Source organism: Meles meles, chromosome 13, assembly GCF_922984935.1.
Source record: "Meles meles chromosome 13, mMelMel3.1 paternal haplotype, whole genome shotgun sequence".
In the NCBI taxonomy this organism is placed as follows: domain Eukaryota; kingdom Metazoa; phylum Chordata; class Mammalia; order Carnivora; family Mustelidae; genus Meles; species Meles meles.
In genome coordinates this window covers 81833270-81846690 of record NC_060078.1, presented here as the reverse complement: position 1 = coordinate 81846690, position 13421 = coordinate 81833270, and the positions used below count along the sequence as shown (strand labels likewise).

Genomic DNA, 13421 nt, shown 5'->3' with positions numbered 1-13421 from the left:
GCTCAGTGAGTTAAAGCCTCTGCCTTTCGCTCAGGTCATGATCCCAGGGTCCTGGGATCGAGCCCCGCGTCGGGCTCTCTGCTTGGCGGGGAGCCTGCTTCCACCTCTCTCTCTCTCTGCCTGCCTCTCTCCCTACTTGTGATCTCTATCTGTCAAATAAATAAATAAAATCTTTAAAAAAAAAAAAGAATCATCAATCTGTCTGCAGAGGCAAGCTGAAAAGATTTTGAAAGGAACCTGTGACAGCACTATAAATAAGTCTTGGTTTATTCTGGCCTTTCCCACCCAAGAGCAAGATTTGCACTTACCAGTTTATAGAGAGATTAGAATTCCTCTCCAAGGTCAGTAACCTGAGACTGATAGGAAACACTTGGCGGGGATAAGACAGTGTTACCAGTTTATTGCGAGGAAATTACCCTGATCTCGAAATATTGCCAAACTCTACCGAATGGCAGCCAGTGCGCCCCCATCCCTGCCATCAGGAAGATGCAGCTGCTCGCACGGGTTTGCCCAGCTGAGTAGGACCCAGTTACGATGTCATCCTAAACATCTGGATGGAAAGAAGTTGTTCACACTTATGGGTCAGCTGGCTCCTGTTTCCTCACTAGGTAACGGAACCTTCTGGGGGCGCCTGGGTGGCTCAGTTGGTTAAGCAATTGCCTTTGGCTCAGGTCATGATTCCAGGGTCCTGGGATCGAGCCCCGTGTCAGGCTCCTTGCTCAGCGGGAGGCTTTGTTCTCCCTCTCCCTCTGCCTGCCTCTCTGCCTGCTTGTGATCTCTCTCTCTCTCTCTGTCAAATAAATAAATTAAAAACCATATTGTAAACCCTCTGGATTTCTGCCATGCTTGCCCCTTATAATCATTGCTGCCTTAAGAAAAGGGAAAATGCATTTGAAGAGAAAGCGAGACTCTGTGTGTCGGGTAACACTGCTGTAAGGAACAAAGTTACCGTGATGGAGGTGTGTTTCCCTTCCATATGACAGCCCGGGGCTATGAGCTGCAGCCGGCTCCCTCCCCGGCCACCAGCAGTGAGTCAGGACCAGATGCCATGTCTGGCTCCTTCAGCTCCTAGGACACTGGGATACCCTGAGTTCAGCTGGCAGCAGGGACATAAAGGACCGGAAGAAGAACACTCATTTAAGTGCCTTCAGCCAGAAGCACTCTGCATCACTTCACCTCTGCTCGCGTTCTGTTGCCAAGAATTAGACCTCGAGCCACGCTGGAGTGAGGAAATGGGACAGCCCCTCTAGACCGTGGAAGGGGGAACATGAACTTTGCAGGGGAGTTGGCCAGATTTGCCACAACCCTCTGTAGCCCTGGGATTTGGGGCAAGAGCAGGACCTGCGTTTCTGGCCACTCTATTCTCTTACAGCTTTGCTTTGGGAGGTGGTGATTTGCCCTTCGTAGACCCACACGCCAGTATCAGCCGGCCCTGACCTACAGCAGGGATGTGTCCGTGGAGCCATGGGGTTGATAAACACAGTCCTTTGTGCTTGTGTCTTCTTGTACTTTCCAATAAGGACCTTGGTATGTGTTCTTACTGGAAGCTGCAGGTCCTAAGAATTCACTTTTCATTGTATTGTTTCATACAGAACCGTTCATAGTTGTCCATCATGACATTCTGGCTGAATTTGTTGATTTGGAAACTGTCAAAAGATTGTTTCTTTTCTGATAGAGCACTTCTTCCTTGGCAGTGTTGGCACCGTACAGAAACGGATCTTGGGGAGTAGGGGAACACGCCTCATTTTGTGCAAGGTCGTTAAGCCTTTGTTCCCGGGGATGAGCAGTGGACACGGGGGCAGGTGTCGTCAGCGGGTACCATGAACACCTGCCCGTCCTGTGCCTTGACAGCTGACTGTTCCAGCTCTTTCCACAGGTTCCCGTTCCCCATGGTGTTCAGCAGCTGTAGCAAGAAGGACCTGGAGGTCAGCCTGGAGAAGGGCGTGGGGATGTGCCTCTTCAACCTGCCGGAAGTGAAGCAGTCTTTTGGGGGCCAGAAGTGTGGGAATGGCTACGTGGAACAAGGAGAGGAGTGTGACTGCGGGGAGCCCGAGGTAAGAGATTCATCCCGGGACCCTTGTCTCGCGGCCGCAGCTCACAAAGCAGTGTGCGTGGGGAAGAAGGATGCCGCAGAACAACAGTGCTAGAAACTCGGGAGGCAAAGCTCTAAATGGCCGCCTCGAGCAGCCACACAAGCCAAGGTCGCCCTCTTGAACTGTGACAGTGGTGGCTGTGGTTGGAAATGTTAAAGGATCTTCTGTGTTGAAGGATACCATGTATGTGAGGGGAGTTGAGGACAAGAACAATGAAGAAGCATTTAGCTTTAACGGAGAAGAAAGCTTAGGAATGCTAGCCTCAGATGGCTAATAAGCGTCATTTCTTTCTCTTTGTAAGGCGAGCGACCAGAGGGGAATTTGAATAAGCAACTGTCATTTTGAACCAAGAGCTCCCTTCCCGTTGCATCTCTGCCTGATGCGCGGCCGCCTTTGTATGCACGAGCTGAGGCTCCGGGCTTCAGTCTCCTGCCTCGTTAGCTTTCAGAAGCAATAAGCCAAAGCAGGAAACAGATTTATCCAGCAAAGGGCTTACTTAACCCTGTTTCCCAGCCAATGTCAGGAAATTTTCTTGTTTCTGTAGGGCTCAAGATAAAGTTAATCAATGTAAAAATTGTAACAGCCACTTTCTAATCTCTGAACGATCTTGAGAAGGAAAGAGAAAGACAGGACACAGCGAGACCTCCTGGTAAAAGCAAGTGCCTCCTGGACGCTCGGAGGAGGTTGTGTTTAGAATAAATCAAAGCGAACCGTTTGCATCGCAAGCCTTCTGCATGTGGGGTTCCCTCCCCGAGAGCTGATGCCAGCTGGAATGGCAGAAGGGTTCAGGGTGGGCTTCACTGGATGGACAGACAGGCTTGGCGAGGGCTCAGGAAGAGCATGTTTGGGAGAGCTGCTCGGAACGGGGTGCTGGGGTGGAAGGACAGGTGCAGAGACCTTGGGTTCCTGGGTTTATCAGACGGGCAGCTGACTGCAGAATCTCCCTCGTCTGCCTCCTCTCCCAGTCTCTGTGGCTTGGCAAACCAGCAGGACCCATGTTGGACTCAGTCTGGCCATTTCTGCAAGAATGTCAGGAGTGAATAAGTACCAGGGGATGGGGCTTGTAGGGGCGGTCCTGTCAAATGTCTGTGTGCCCTTTCCAAACCCAGGATTCACCCGTGAGAGCAGCTCTGGTCCAGAGCAGCAGGAATTGTGGTCACAATGTGCTGGGGAGGATGGCTGTGCGGGAGCAAGACCTCATGCATGGGGCTCTAGAAACTCTTCTTCAGATTAGTGGAGGAGCACTTGAAACTGTCATGGGATGGGGCGTGCAAAGGGGAAATTCCATAGGGATTTTGTTAATTACCTGAAGAAGAAAAACAAAATTCATTTAAATTACCCGTAGTTCTTAGGAGAGGCCATGTGGACTTCAAACGGTTTGTCTTTGATTTGAACGTCTCGTAATTGCTTGTTTAATCTAAATAAATTTGACAGCTCTTCTTAGAGCCCTGAACTCTCAGGTTTAGAATGACCATTAGCAGTCCCTTGCGCCATATTCTGGTATCAACACCGGCCTTGCTGCCACCGTCGCCGCCATCATCACGCCCCCATAACACTGTCATCCTCGTCACTACCGTCCCTACCATGCCCAGCACCACCGCCATCACGTCAGCAAATGTTTGAGTGCCCGCAGCCGGCCAGCCACGGCCCTGACCCTCAACGTCACCTCCATCGAGGAGGCGTTCAGCTTTGGGGGGGCGCTTACTGTCTCTCCGGGCGGGATGCAGTATCGCAGGGCAGCGCCAATTAAATCCAGCTCCTTCCTCGTGGAGAGCCACATTCTCGCCTGCCCATAGTTCCCAGCTGGATATGCCTGGGGTCCTTACTTCACAGGGTAATTTCTTGATATTTGGGGAGAACTGGCATTCTCCTCGTCCAAAATCCTTTGTCCAAGAACTCTTTCAAAGTCACGGACGAGACTTTTGCTTCAATTTGCAGTTCTACAGTGTTTGCTTTTCAAACTGCGGCTAACAGTGTAGCAACCCACGGTACCTAGTTTCCAAACCGCTGTGGCCAAAACTTTAGTCACGCTGAGCTCAGTTCGCCGGGGCTCTTTATGTCCATCCCCAGTGCTCGGGCACAGGAAGTACTTGTTACCCCCGTGCTTCCTATTGGCCTGAGCACCCCCTGGCCCATAGTTGGACTCAGTGTCTCACCACATCAGCGAGCAAATGGGATCAGAACAACTTCCCCAGCTCACAAGTGAACCCGGCTTCTGCCCCCTTGCTCCCAGAAATAACCTCCACTGTTCTCAAGAAGCAGCGCCTTAGACTTCCCAGTGCGCGTGATGAAGAATCCGGGTCCACCCCCCCACAACCCAAGAATGACAGGGTCTTAGCAACGTCCTCTAATGGCTTCATTATTCTTTTTTCCTTTGGAGACCTAGTGTTCATTGGCTCTGTTGAACTTTGCTATTGAGCGCTGAGATAATACGTGTATCCGCAGAGGAAGAATGTTTCTCTTCTGATAAGTACAGTCCTGTGGAAGAAAGAGATCCTGGGTGGTGACAGAGGCAAGTGGCTGCTGAAGCCTTCCGTGCAGGGCATGGATTTACATCCACCATAAGGATGTCCCGGCAACTCACTGCTTCATCCAGCTAACAGGTTGGGAAAGCAGCCCTGGCTCCTTGTTTAAAGTCAATAGAACGCCAGTAGCCTGCAAATATCCATGAGTAGTTATCTTTCTCACATTATCAATCGCCTTTGAAGTCAAAGCCATGCCACTTGGCTGCGTTTCCATTTGAGCGGCTGCTTATAGTATCTGGTGGTTTGATCGGAGGTGGGGGAGGTAGTTCCCAACGAATCTTGGGAACCGGTTTTCAGAGGGCTGAGACTTAGAAGCTTGGGGGTATCTGTGATCTGGTTAGTGTGTCATTAGTAGAGCCATTTAGACCTCCGTGTGCAGCACGACAGTGCTGTGTGTCTGAGGACGCTGGTCAGGAGTGGCATCAGTCGACTCCTTTAAAAAACAAAGTTCCTAAATTTTGTAAGATTGTAAGTCCATGAGTTAGAAACCCTTGCTGTCATGAAAATTACAGCTACGACTTCTGGTTGACACTTTTATCTTATTGTATATGTTATATACTCCGGATGTTTATAAAGCCCTTGAACAAATGTAAAATTTAATAACTCTGGATGTATGTGTAACAGGGGCAAATGATAAACACCACATGAGAGCATAATTCACAGTCTTACGCAGGGTACAGTTCAGAGATCTAGGATAGTCCTAAACCTTCTGGATTATCAACAAAATGTTGTTAATTATGTTTATAATCCTAATGATAAACTCATTTGCAGAAGATGGTTTTCAGGACTAAATGACTTTACTCTTAAAACAGTGCATGGTTGGGGGCGCCTGGGTGGCTCAGTGGGTTAAGCCGCTGCCTTCGGCTCAGGTCATGATCTCAGGGTCCTGGGATCGAGTCCTGCATCGGGCTCTCTGCTCAGCAGGGAGCCTGCTTCCCTCTCTCTCTCTCTGCCTGCCTCTCTATCTACTTGTGCTCTCTCTCTGTCAAATAAATAAATAAAATAAAATAAAATAAAAAAACAGTGCATGGTTGGTTTCCCTCTAGCTAATAGTATATACATTCTTCTGCTCATGTCATATACTAAATAGAAGGACATTGATAAATTAAGCCTAAAGCCTCTTCCTTCTTTGTTTTTTTTTAAGATTTATTTATTTATTTGTTTGACAGATGAGATCACAAGTAGGGAGAGAGGCAGGTAGAGAAAAGGGGAAGCAGGCTCCCGCTGACCAGAGAGCCTGATGTAGGGCTGGATCCCAGGACCCTGAGACGATGGCCCGAGCCAAAGGCAGAGGCTTAACCCACTGAGCCACCAGGTGCCCCTGACCTCTTCCTTCTGATAATTCAGTTTCTTCTAATATGTGTGAACTCCAGGTTATTGGGATGTCCTAAAGTCCTAGGACTTCATGATTACACTAGGCACTATGCGTAAACCTTTGGTAGACAGCTAAGCGAAAATGTCCATCCCCTGTAGGGTTTTTTGTTGGGAAAAAAAGCAGGTTCTTGTGAAGAACAGCTTGGCAAAGGAGGTTTTCTCTCATTTCAGAGAGAATAATGCAAGTAATATTTGATCTAACTGTTTAAATCCCTTGCAAATCGGCAGGCACAGTGATCTAGGCCCTTATGCTTTTCCAACCTGCGAGGTGCCTTGGTGGGTGGGGCAGCCCCGCTGGGCTGAGCAGGAGTCCTGGCGACAGCGTTTGGCGGGATCGCAGGGAACGGTGGTCCGAACACAACCGGGGGACTTCACGCCCTGCCGGCGTGCTCCAGACGAAGACGGCCGGTCTTTGAAAGAGTTCCGTTGGTGCACATCTCTGTGTGTTTCTAAGTCAGCTCCAAGCTTGCTGGTGATCCTGATAGAGTTCGCTGCAGGGAGACCTGCCGCATCCGCGAGCTTGGCCGGACTCAGTAGCCAGGCTTCCTGCAGGCTCCCTGCCCGCACCCCCCACCCCTGCCAGAGGCACTGAGGGCCGTGGACTCTTCCCAGGGGCTCACCCCGTCCGTTCAGAAGCACTTCCCAGAGGCTGGGCTTTGTCACAGATGAAGTCACTCTCGGCCAGGCTGGTTTTCAGCCCAAGGGCCAGGCCCTCTGGTTCTTCCTTCCCTTTACGGGTCCCACCTTCTGTGAGTAGTTGCCCCCTGCGGCCTGCGGCCGTGTCACACGGAGCCCTGCCCCCTGCGACCTGCGGCCGTGTCACACGGAGCCCACCCCCCTGCGACCTGCGGCCGTGTCACACGGAGCCCACCCCCCTCTGCAGGGATGTGTGAATCTTTGCTGCAACGCCAGCACGTGCACCCTGAAGCCGGACGCCGTGTGCGCCCACGGGCTGTGCTGCCAAGACTGCCAGGTGAGTTCTCTCAGCCCCAGGCCACCCCCGGGTTCCGCGGGTTCCTCTCCGGGGCAGGACACGGGACACCCGGGCTGTGAGAACGGTGGACCCTGACCGCACAAGCCGGTGTCCCCCACCACCTCCTCTCACTGTCACCGTCGCACACTTGAGGGCTGCATCAGCGGTGATAAGTTATTTATTTGTGGGGCGAAAGCAGCACAGCCAGAAAATCTCCGGCTCAGGGTTAAATGTGCCTGTTGTGCCGCTGGAGGCGCGTGACGTCCCCGGTAATGGGACCAACTGGGGAGCCGGGTCCGACCCTTGTCACTCCTCCCCGGCTTGACCCCAGGAGCACCTGCCTGCTGGGCTGAGAAGCCCTGTGGGCTCCTCCAGGGGTGTCCATCAACATCTGGATCCTGCCGTCCTCCTAACACAGGGCACCAGCTGGCCGGCCCCAGCGCCCACTGCACCAGTTTCTGGCTTTGGCTCTTCCTGCCACCAGGACTGGGTTCATTTTGGCAATTCCAGGGTCTGTCTCATTACTCAGAGCCGAGATCTGACAGACTAGAAGCCCGAGATTTTTGATTCAAGGATTCCAAGGGTGGACTTTATATCTTTTTTATTTTTTATTTTTTTATTTTTTAAATTTTTATTTATGTATTTGAGAGAGAGCATGTAAGAGAGCACAACAGGGGGGGTCAGAAGCAGAGGGAGAAGCAGACTCCCCGCTGAGCAGGGAGCCCGATATGGGGCTCGATCCCAGGACACTGAGATCATGACCTGAGCCAAAGGCAGAGGCTTAACCCATTGAGCCACCCAGGCGCCCCTATATCTTTTTTAATTAAGCAATTGATTTTGACCTCCTGCTTGCAGGAAACTCCCTCTTAGCTCCCCCGCTAGAGCCCGGTGGGCCACAAGGGCATGACACAGTCTTACGTCCGGCTTGACATACCCCTTCTGCCCTTTCTACTTGTGACTAATTTCTGGGGGATTGTTCAAGGAAGCGGGCGCTCCTGGCACACAGCTACCGGCAGGGAAGAGTGTCGGGGACGAGCAGGGGGGTGGTCGCCGGCTGTGCGGCCTCTGACCAGCCACTCTGAGTCCTCGTGTCTTCAACCATGTAACGACGAGGCGTTGGCCGACGGTTCCAAGCCTCTCCTGTTGCTGCCTTGCTTCGTCCCTTCTCTCCTCCCCCACTGTGGAGTCTCGCAGACAGGTTTCCAGCTCCACGACTTGATGACAAAGTGAAGCGTTATTGTGACTGAGCCCTTGGGGTGTCATCTGGGCACAGCGCGAACACCGTAGGTGCTGAAGTCATCATAAAACACGTGACAGTGTTGAGCACCAGAGATCTTCCTTCAAAACGAAGGAGCCCATCAGCCCGCACTCCCTTCCCACCCCTCCTCCGAGGGAGCAGGTGCCAGCCACCAGCCCGTCCGCTCAGCAGAAAACCCTAATATTGCATGAAATTAAAGAGAAGCAACTCTTGACTTCATCCCCCTCCACCCCCATAGCAGGTGAACGCCAGAGCCCCAGACAAGGTTCTGTTTATTTAATGACTCTCTGGGTCTCTCTTGCTTTGGAACCCTTGCCCTTGTACGTGAGGCTTCATGAGGATGGCCTTGCTCCATTCTGCTCCAGGGGCGCTGCTGGGCAGCCACCCCCAATTTCCCGCAGCGCACGTGCTATAAACAGCCTCTCCTTCCAGCTGAAACCTGCGGGAACAGCGTGCAGGGACTCCAGCAACTCCTGCGACCTCCCAGAGTTCTGCACGGGGGCCAGCCCGCACTGCCCCGCCAACGTGTACCTGCACGACGGGCACCCGTGTCAGGGGGTGGACGGCTACTGCTACAACGGCATCTGTCAGACCCACGAGCAGCAGTGCGTCACGCTCTGGGGACCAGGTAGGTGGCTGCCGCTGGTGGGCTCAGAGCAGTGGGGTGGGGGAGCTCACTTGGTTTCCAGAAGCACCGCTCCTGCCGTGTTCCATCTACAAAGCTTCCTTCCATTCAGCTGCAGTGATTGGCTCCCTGGTAGGTCTGGGGCCGTGCTGGGCACTGCGCAGAGCCTCCCCTGAGGGCTCACTGTGGTCCGATGAGGGGAGACATGTCAGCCCCTACTGTGTGCCCTAGGGAGTCACAGGGAGGAATCAGCCGTGAACCCTGGCCTCAGATAGCTTAGCAGGTAGTTGGACAGACAGCTAGAACCTTCCATCCACTCCGATTATGTGTAAGTGCTTCTTGGTGCTCAAACAAGGACCCCAACTGGAGTCTGAGGGTGCCAAAGAGAGTCACTGCAGACTGGATGCATGAGTTGTCTGTGACCAGGAGGGACAGGGAGAGGTTGTTCCGATGCAAGGAGCAGCAAACTGGCCCTGGGTTGGGAAGGCCCACAAAAGGGACTGTGGGGATGGGAGCCTGGATACCAGAGCTCAGAGAAGGAACACAGACACGGGTGTTTAAGATCTTGGAAAGCCATTTTGGTTCTAAAAGCTGAGTGATGGACTTGTGTGTTCCAGAAAAGGCACCCAGACGGGCAGGTAGCGAGGAAGCAGCTGCTGGGGCAATTAGAGGTTGTCCACTCACTGCTTTCTGTGTAGGGGAGGCCAGGCCCGATGCGCAGTATGACTTGTCCCTTCTGACTCCCAACTTAGAGACAGGGACAACGGCTACAGTTTAGAGAAACTGAAGCCCCAATTCAGAGACTGGAAGTCAGTTTTGTGAAGTTGTGATGCTGGGATTTGAACCGAGGCCAGATGACCCAAAGGCCATAGACGATGCACATGCAGTCACACCAAAGACTAGGTCTAGAACAAAGCTCTACTGTCCCAACAGATGCTTGGATGCAAAAGGGAATAATCAGTCCCCTGGACACGTCTCTCCTCTGTTGACCCATCTTCAGGGGTCAGAAGTCCAGGGCCCTGGGGGACAGCCAGGGCCCAGTGGACTCCCCATCCCAGAGTTTGCTGCTTCTGTCCAGCTCCAGGATTCCAGCAATAAATCCCATGGAGAGCACTTTCTTAGAGTGCGGTCCCCACCCTGTCCTGTCATTGTCCCTCCCGCCGCCTTGCAGACATGACCTCAGTACTGGCCAGGGACACCAGCCATGGCAAGACCACTGTGGTCAGCCAGGCAGAGAGCCAGGCAAGCTCCAGAGGCAGGGAAATCCGATATGGGCCTCTGTCCAACGTTCGTTGTGAGGTTTTGGTTTCAGGACTGAGGAGGACAGTTAACTAGGACAGACACTCATAGCTTGGGTTTTTAGTGTGATGTGAAAGCCGTGAGGAAGCAGGGAGAACGGGGACAGAGGTTTCTGAGGGTCAGGTCTGTCACGGAGCCCACCGCCCCACCAGCCAAAGATGCCCCTCCATACTTGGACCTCCCTGAGGGGCGAGGGGAGCGGCACAGATGCAGCATCGAGGGCCTGAGGCGGCCTGTTCGTCGTATCTGTGGGGTGTTCTCCCAGTGCTCCTCAGATTTCGTGGGTCCATGGGCACAGGAGGTGGGAGGCCTGTGGTATCTGGGGCCCTGTGCTTCATCTCTGGACCCTGCCCAGCCCTCTGTCCTGGCCGCCTCACCGGCTGGGCCAGGGGACCCCAGGCCGGGGTGGGATCTCTCGACCTCACACTGGGTGAATGCCTTGCGATGACAAACACGAAGAAGGCACTCACTATACACCGTCAGGTGGCCGGATGGGCTCTGAATGGTTTCGTGACTTCAGACACCTTTCTGCCAAGTGAGGTCACTTTGGGACAGTGGCTACTGCTGCAGGCCAAGTCCTCGCGGCCTAAAGCCTCCCTCGGGGCTAGTCCTTCCCAGCCTTTCTCCGGACTCTGCAATCTCCCGCTTCTTGAGTTACAGGGGATATTACAATGCTCCCTTCCAAAAAAGCCTTCTGTGGCCAGAGCACACACAGCACTTGGAGCTTTTGGAGTAAAACGTGCTCTTTGGTGCCCTGCTGCATGACGGCGTCTGGCCCCGCTTCCCAAGTGAGGTCAGATGGAACTCCGCGGCTCTCTCTGCGCCACCACCACTGTGTGACTCAGCTGGCCGCGCGCCTCAGATTCCTGGTGACCAAGGCTGGTATTTATTATCTCATCAGATTAGTCCTTCTCAAGCTGCTGGACCAGAGAGAGCAAGCCAGACGGGCAGGCACACTGACAACCTGAGTCATGCCTGGGCTTTTCAAAAGCAAGAGCACCGGGACGTTACCTCCTTTGAATTCTTAGCCTCCCTGTGCGGCTGGTGAGGGGGGCGGCCTGACCACCTGGGGGCCTGCGCCAGCTGCTGTGGACGGCCGTGGACCTGGAGCTCCCAGCCTACCTCTTCTCTCCCCGGCCTCCCCCGAGGACTGAGAGGGTCACAGCACATAGACTAAGCCTCCCTGGCATCAGGGGTGCTCAGAGTTCCTGGAAGTGACGAGCTTGGGGTCCTACCTCAGCCCCGTGACTTCCCAGGTTCGCTGTACTTCAGCCAATCCTTTCTCGGCCCTTCAGATCACTGGACACACTTCCTCGGGAGGGCCAGAACCAGCCGCGGCCCCCACAGTCCTCAGAAGGGCCTTTCACCGCCTCCTCTGGGAATGCAGTGTGCTCTTTCCTTCCGTGTCCGTGCAGCTGCCCCTTGTCTAGTTCAGGGGCACAATACAAGTTCCCCGTGGTTGCTGGAACGAATTGTCACAAACGTGGTGGCATACACCGGCACAAATCTGTCATCTTCCAGCTCTGTGGCTTGGAAGTCCTCACATGGTGGTGTTGGTGATACAGTATTACTCTCGCAGGCTCGGGGGGAGAGGACACTTCTCTGCCTCTTGCGGGTTCCTGAGGACCCTGCTCTTCCGGGCTCACGGCGCCCCTCCATCTTCAAGGCCAGCAGCACGCATCTGCCGATTCGGTCTCTCCGCGGCTTTTCCTTCTGCCATCCCATCTTCTTCTCCGAGTCTGACCCTCCCGTCCCCCTCTTAGAAGGGCCCCATGATCCTGTTGCTCTGATCCAGACCCTGCGGAAGAAACGCCCCTCCCCAAATCGTTAACTTTGTCAAAGTCCCTTTGGCCATGTGAGGGGACATACTCACAGATTCTGAGGATTAGGATGTGGGACTCTTCGGGGCCCGTTTTTCTGTCGACCGCGGGCGTTGAACAGACCACTTGCTAAAGAGGGGACCTTCAACAGACAACTCGACCTCAGGCCTCAGCTGTAAACTGGGGATTGTAGTCGGGCTAGCCCACGGGTATCCTGTTGTCCTCGAACACAGCCCGTGGCCTCTCGTGTGTGCTGCATCACGCGCAGTCACGTGCTCAGTGTGCGGTCCTCGAAAGTCTGAACTCTAGAAGGAGGCTCTGACTGAGCCCACAGGAAGCTCACAGACCCGTGAGCCAGTGTCCTGGGGCTGGCGTGAGTGCTTGGAAGTGGCAGGGCAAGGAGTGGGGCGTCCTAGACGAGGTGGCCCTGGAGACACCGTTTGGCAGGGGTGGGAGGGGCAGGGTATTTCCTGCACGCGGAACAGCAGGGGTCAAGGCGCCCAGAAACACCCGGGCAGGGGGGGCATGCCAGGGAACTGCAGGCAGTTGGGCTTGTCCAGAGCTTGGATTGTGACCTGGAGAGCAGAGCCTCACTTCTCACCCCGTTCTCTCATTTATTACATATTCCTCGGTGTCCAGCTCTTACCAGATGCTGCTGACTCAAGACCCTGATTCTGCCAGAGGAATAGATTTCTCAGGGTCCCTCTGCGCTCTCGCTTGGACCTGGAGAAGAGTCGGGATGTGACCCTCGCGATCCCGGGGGCGGGGGTGACTTCCGCGGCCAGGCCCCCAGCCAGCGAGATGCACGGGGCTGAGAGCCTTCTAACGCTGCACTCCGGTGCTTGGTTTAAATTAGCTTCCCATGATTCAGAGAGGGAGAACTGCTTGTCAGGAACGCATTTGCCATATTTCATTTCCCCCATGGTTAGCAAATGCTCTGGGCTCTGGACCACATTTGCTGGAGGGCCATTTTCATTCCCCTCTGAGGCCCGATGACTCAGAGCTCCAGGGTCACCGGGCTCCTGCTTGCTGGCCCGTGCCACGCACACCCCAGTGACTGGACCGAACTGTCGAGTCATCCGGAAACGTCCAGTTACGCTCAGGATGTCCGTCCGTCTCCAGGCCTGGCTGCCGGAGCGCTGGCCGGACAAAGCCTTGCCTTCCAGCTCACTTACTCCCTTTTGAAATGGACTTTTCTCAATCCGGCGTTGGATTTCAATAAACGAATCCTGCTTCCAAATCTTTCTACAAATAGAATGATAGAAAATTCAAAACATATGCCTGCAACCAACTCTTTGCTAGCAATGTAATACCCTTTTAGAATACCTTTTGGGGTTTTCGTTCATTTGTTTCTTTTCCTAAGCGGTGTTGATAATGTTCTTGTTGGCGAGGAGTTCAAATTCCTGCCCTCCCCGCCGCCGGGCCCCCAACTCTTCTTCCACGGTGTTGTGTCT

General features: G+C 53.8%; 1 protein-coding gene across 1 annotated transcript in view; it reads left to right on the top strand.

Annotated features, from left to right (window-relative positions):
* Window positions 1-13421, top strand: part of ADAM12 (ADAM metallopeptidase domain 12) — a 346383-nt gene that overhangs the window by 287879 nt on the left and 45083 nt on the right. Inside the window, exons 12-14 of the mRNA XM_046027701.1 lie at window positions 1877-2054; window positions 6876-6965; window positions 8656-8851. Of these exons, the coding sequence (XP_045883657.1) occupies window positions 1877-2054; window positions 6876-6965; window positions 8656-8851 (464 nt within the window). The remainder of the gene's footprint in view (window positions 1-1876; window positions 2055-6875; window positions 6966-8655; window positions 8852-13421) is intronic.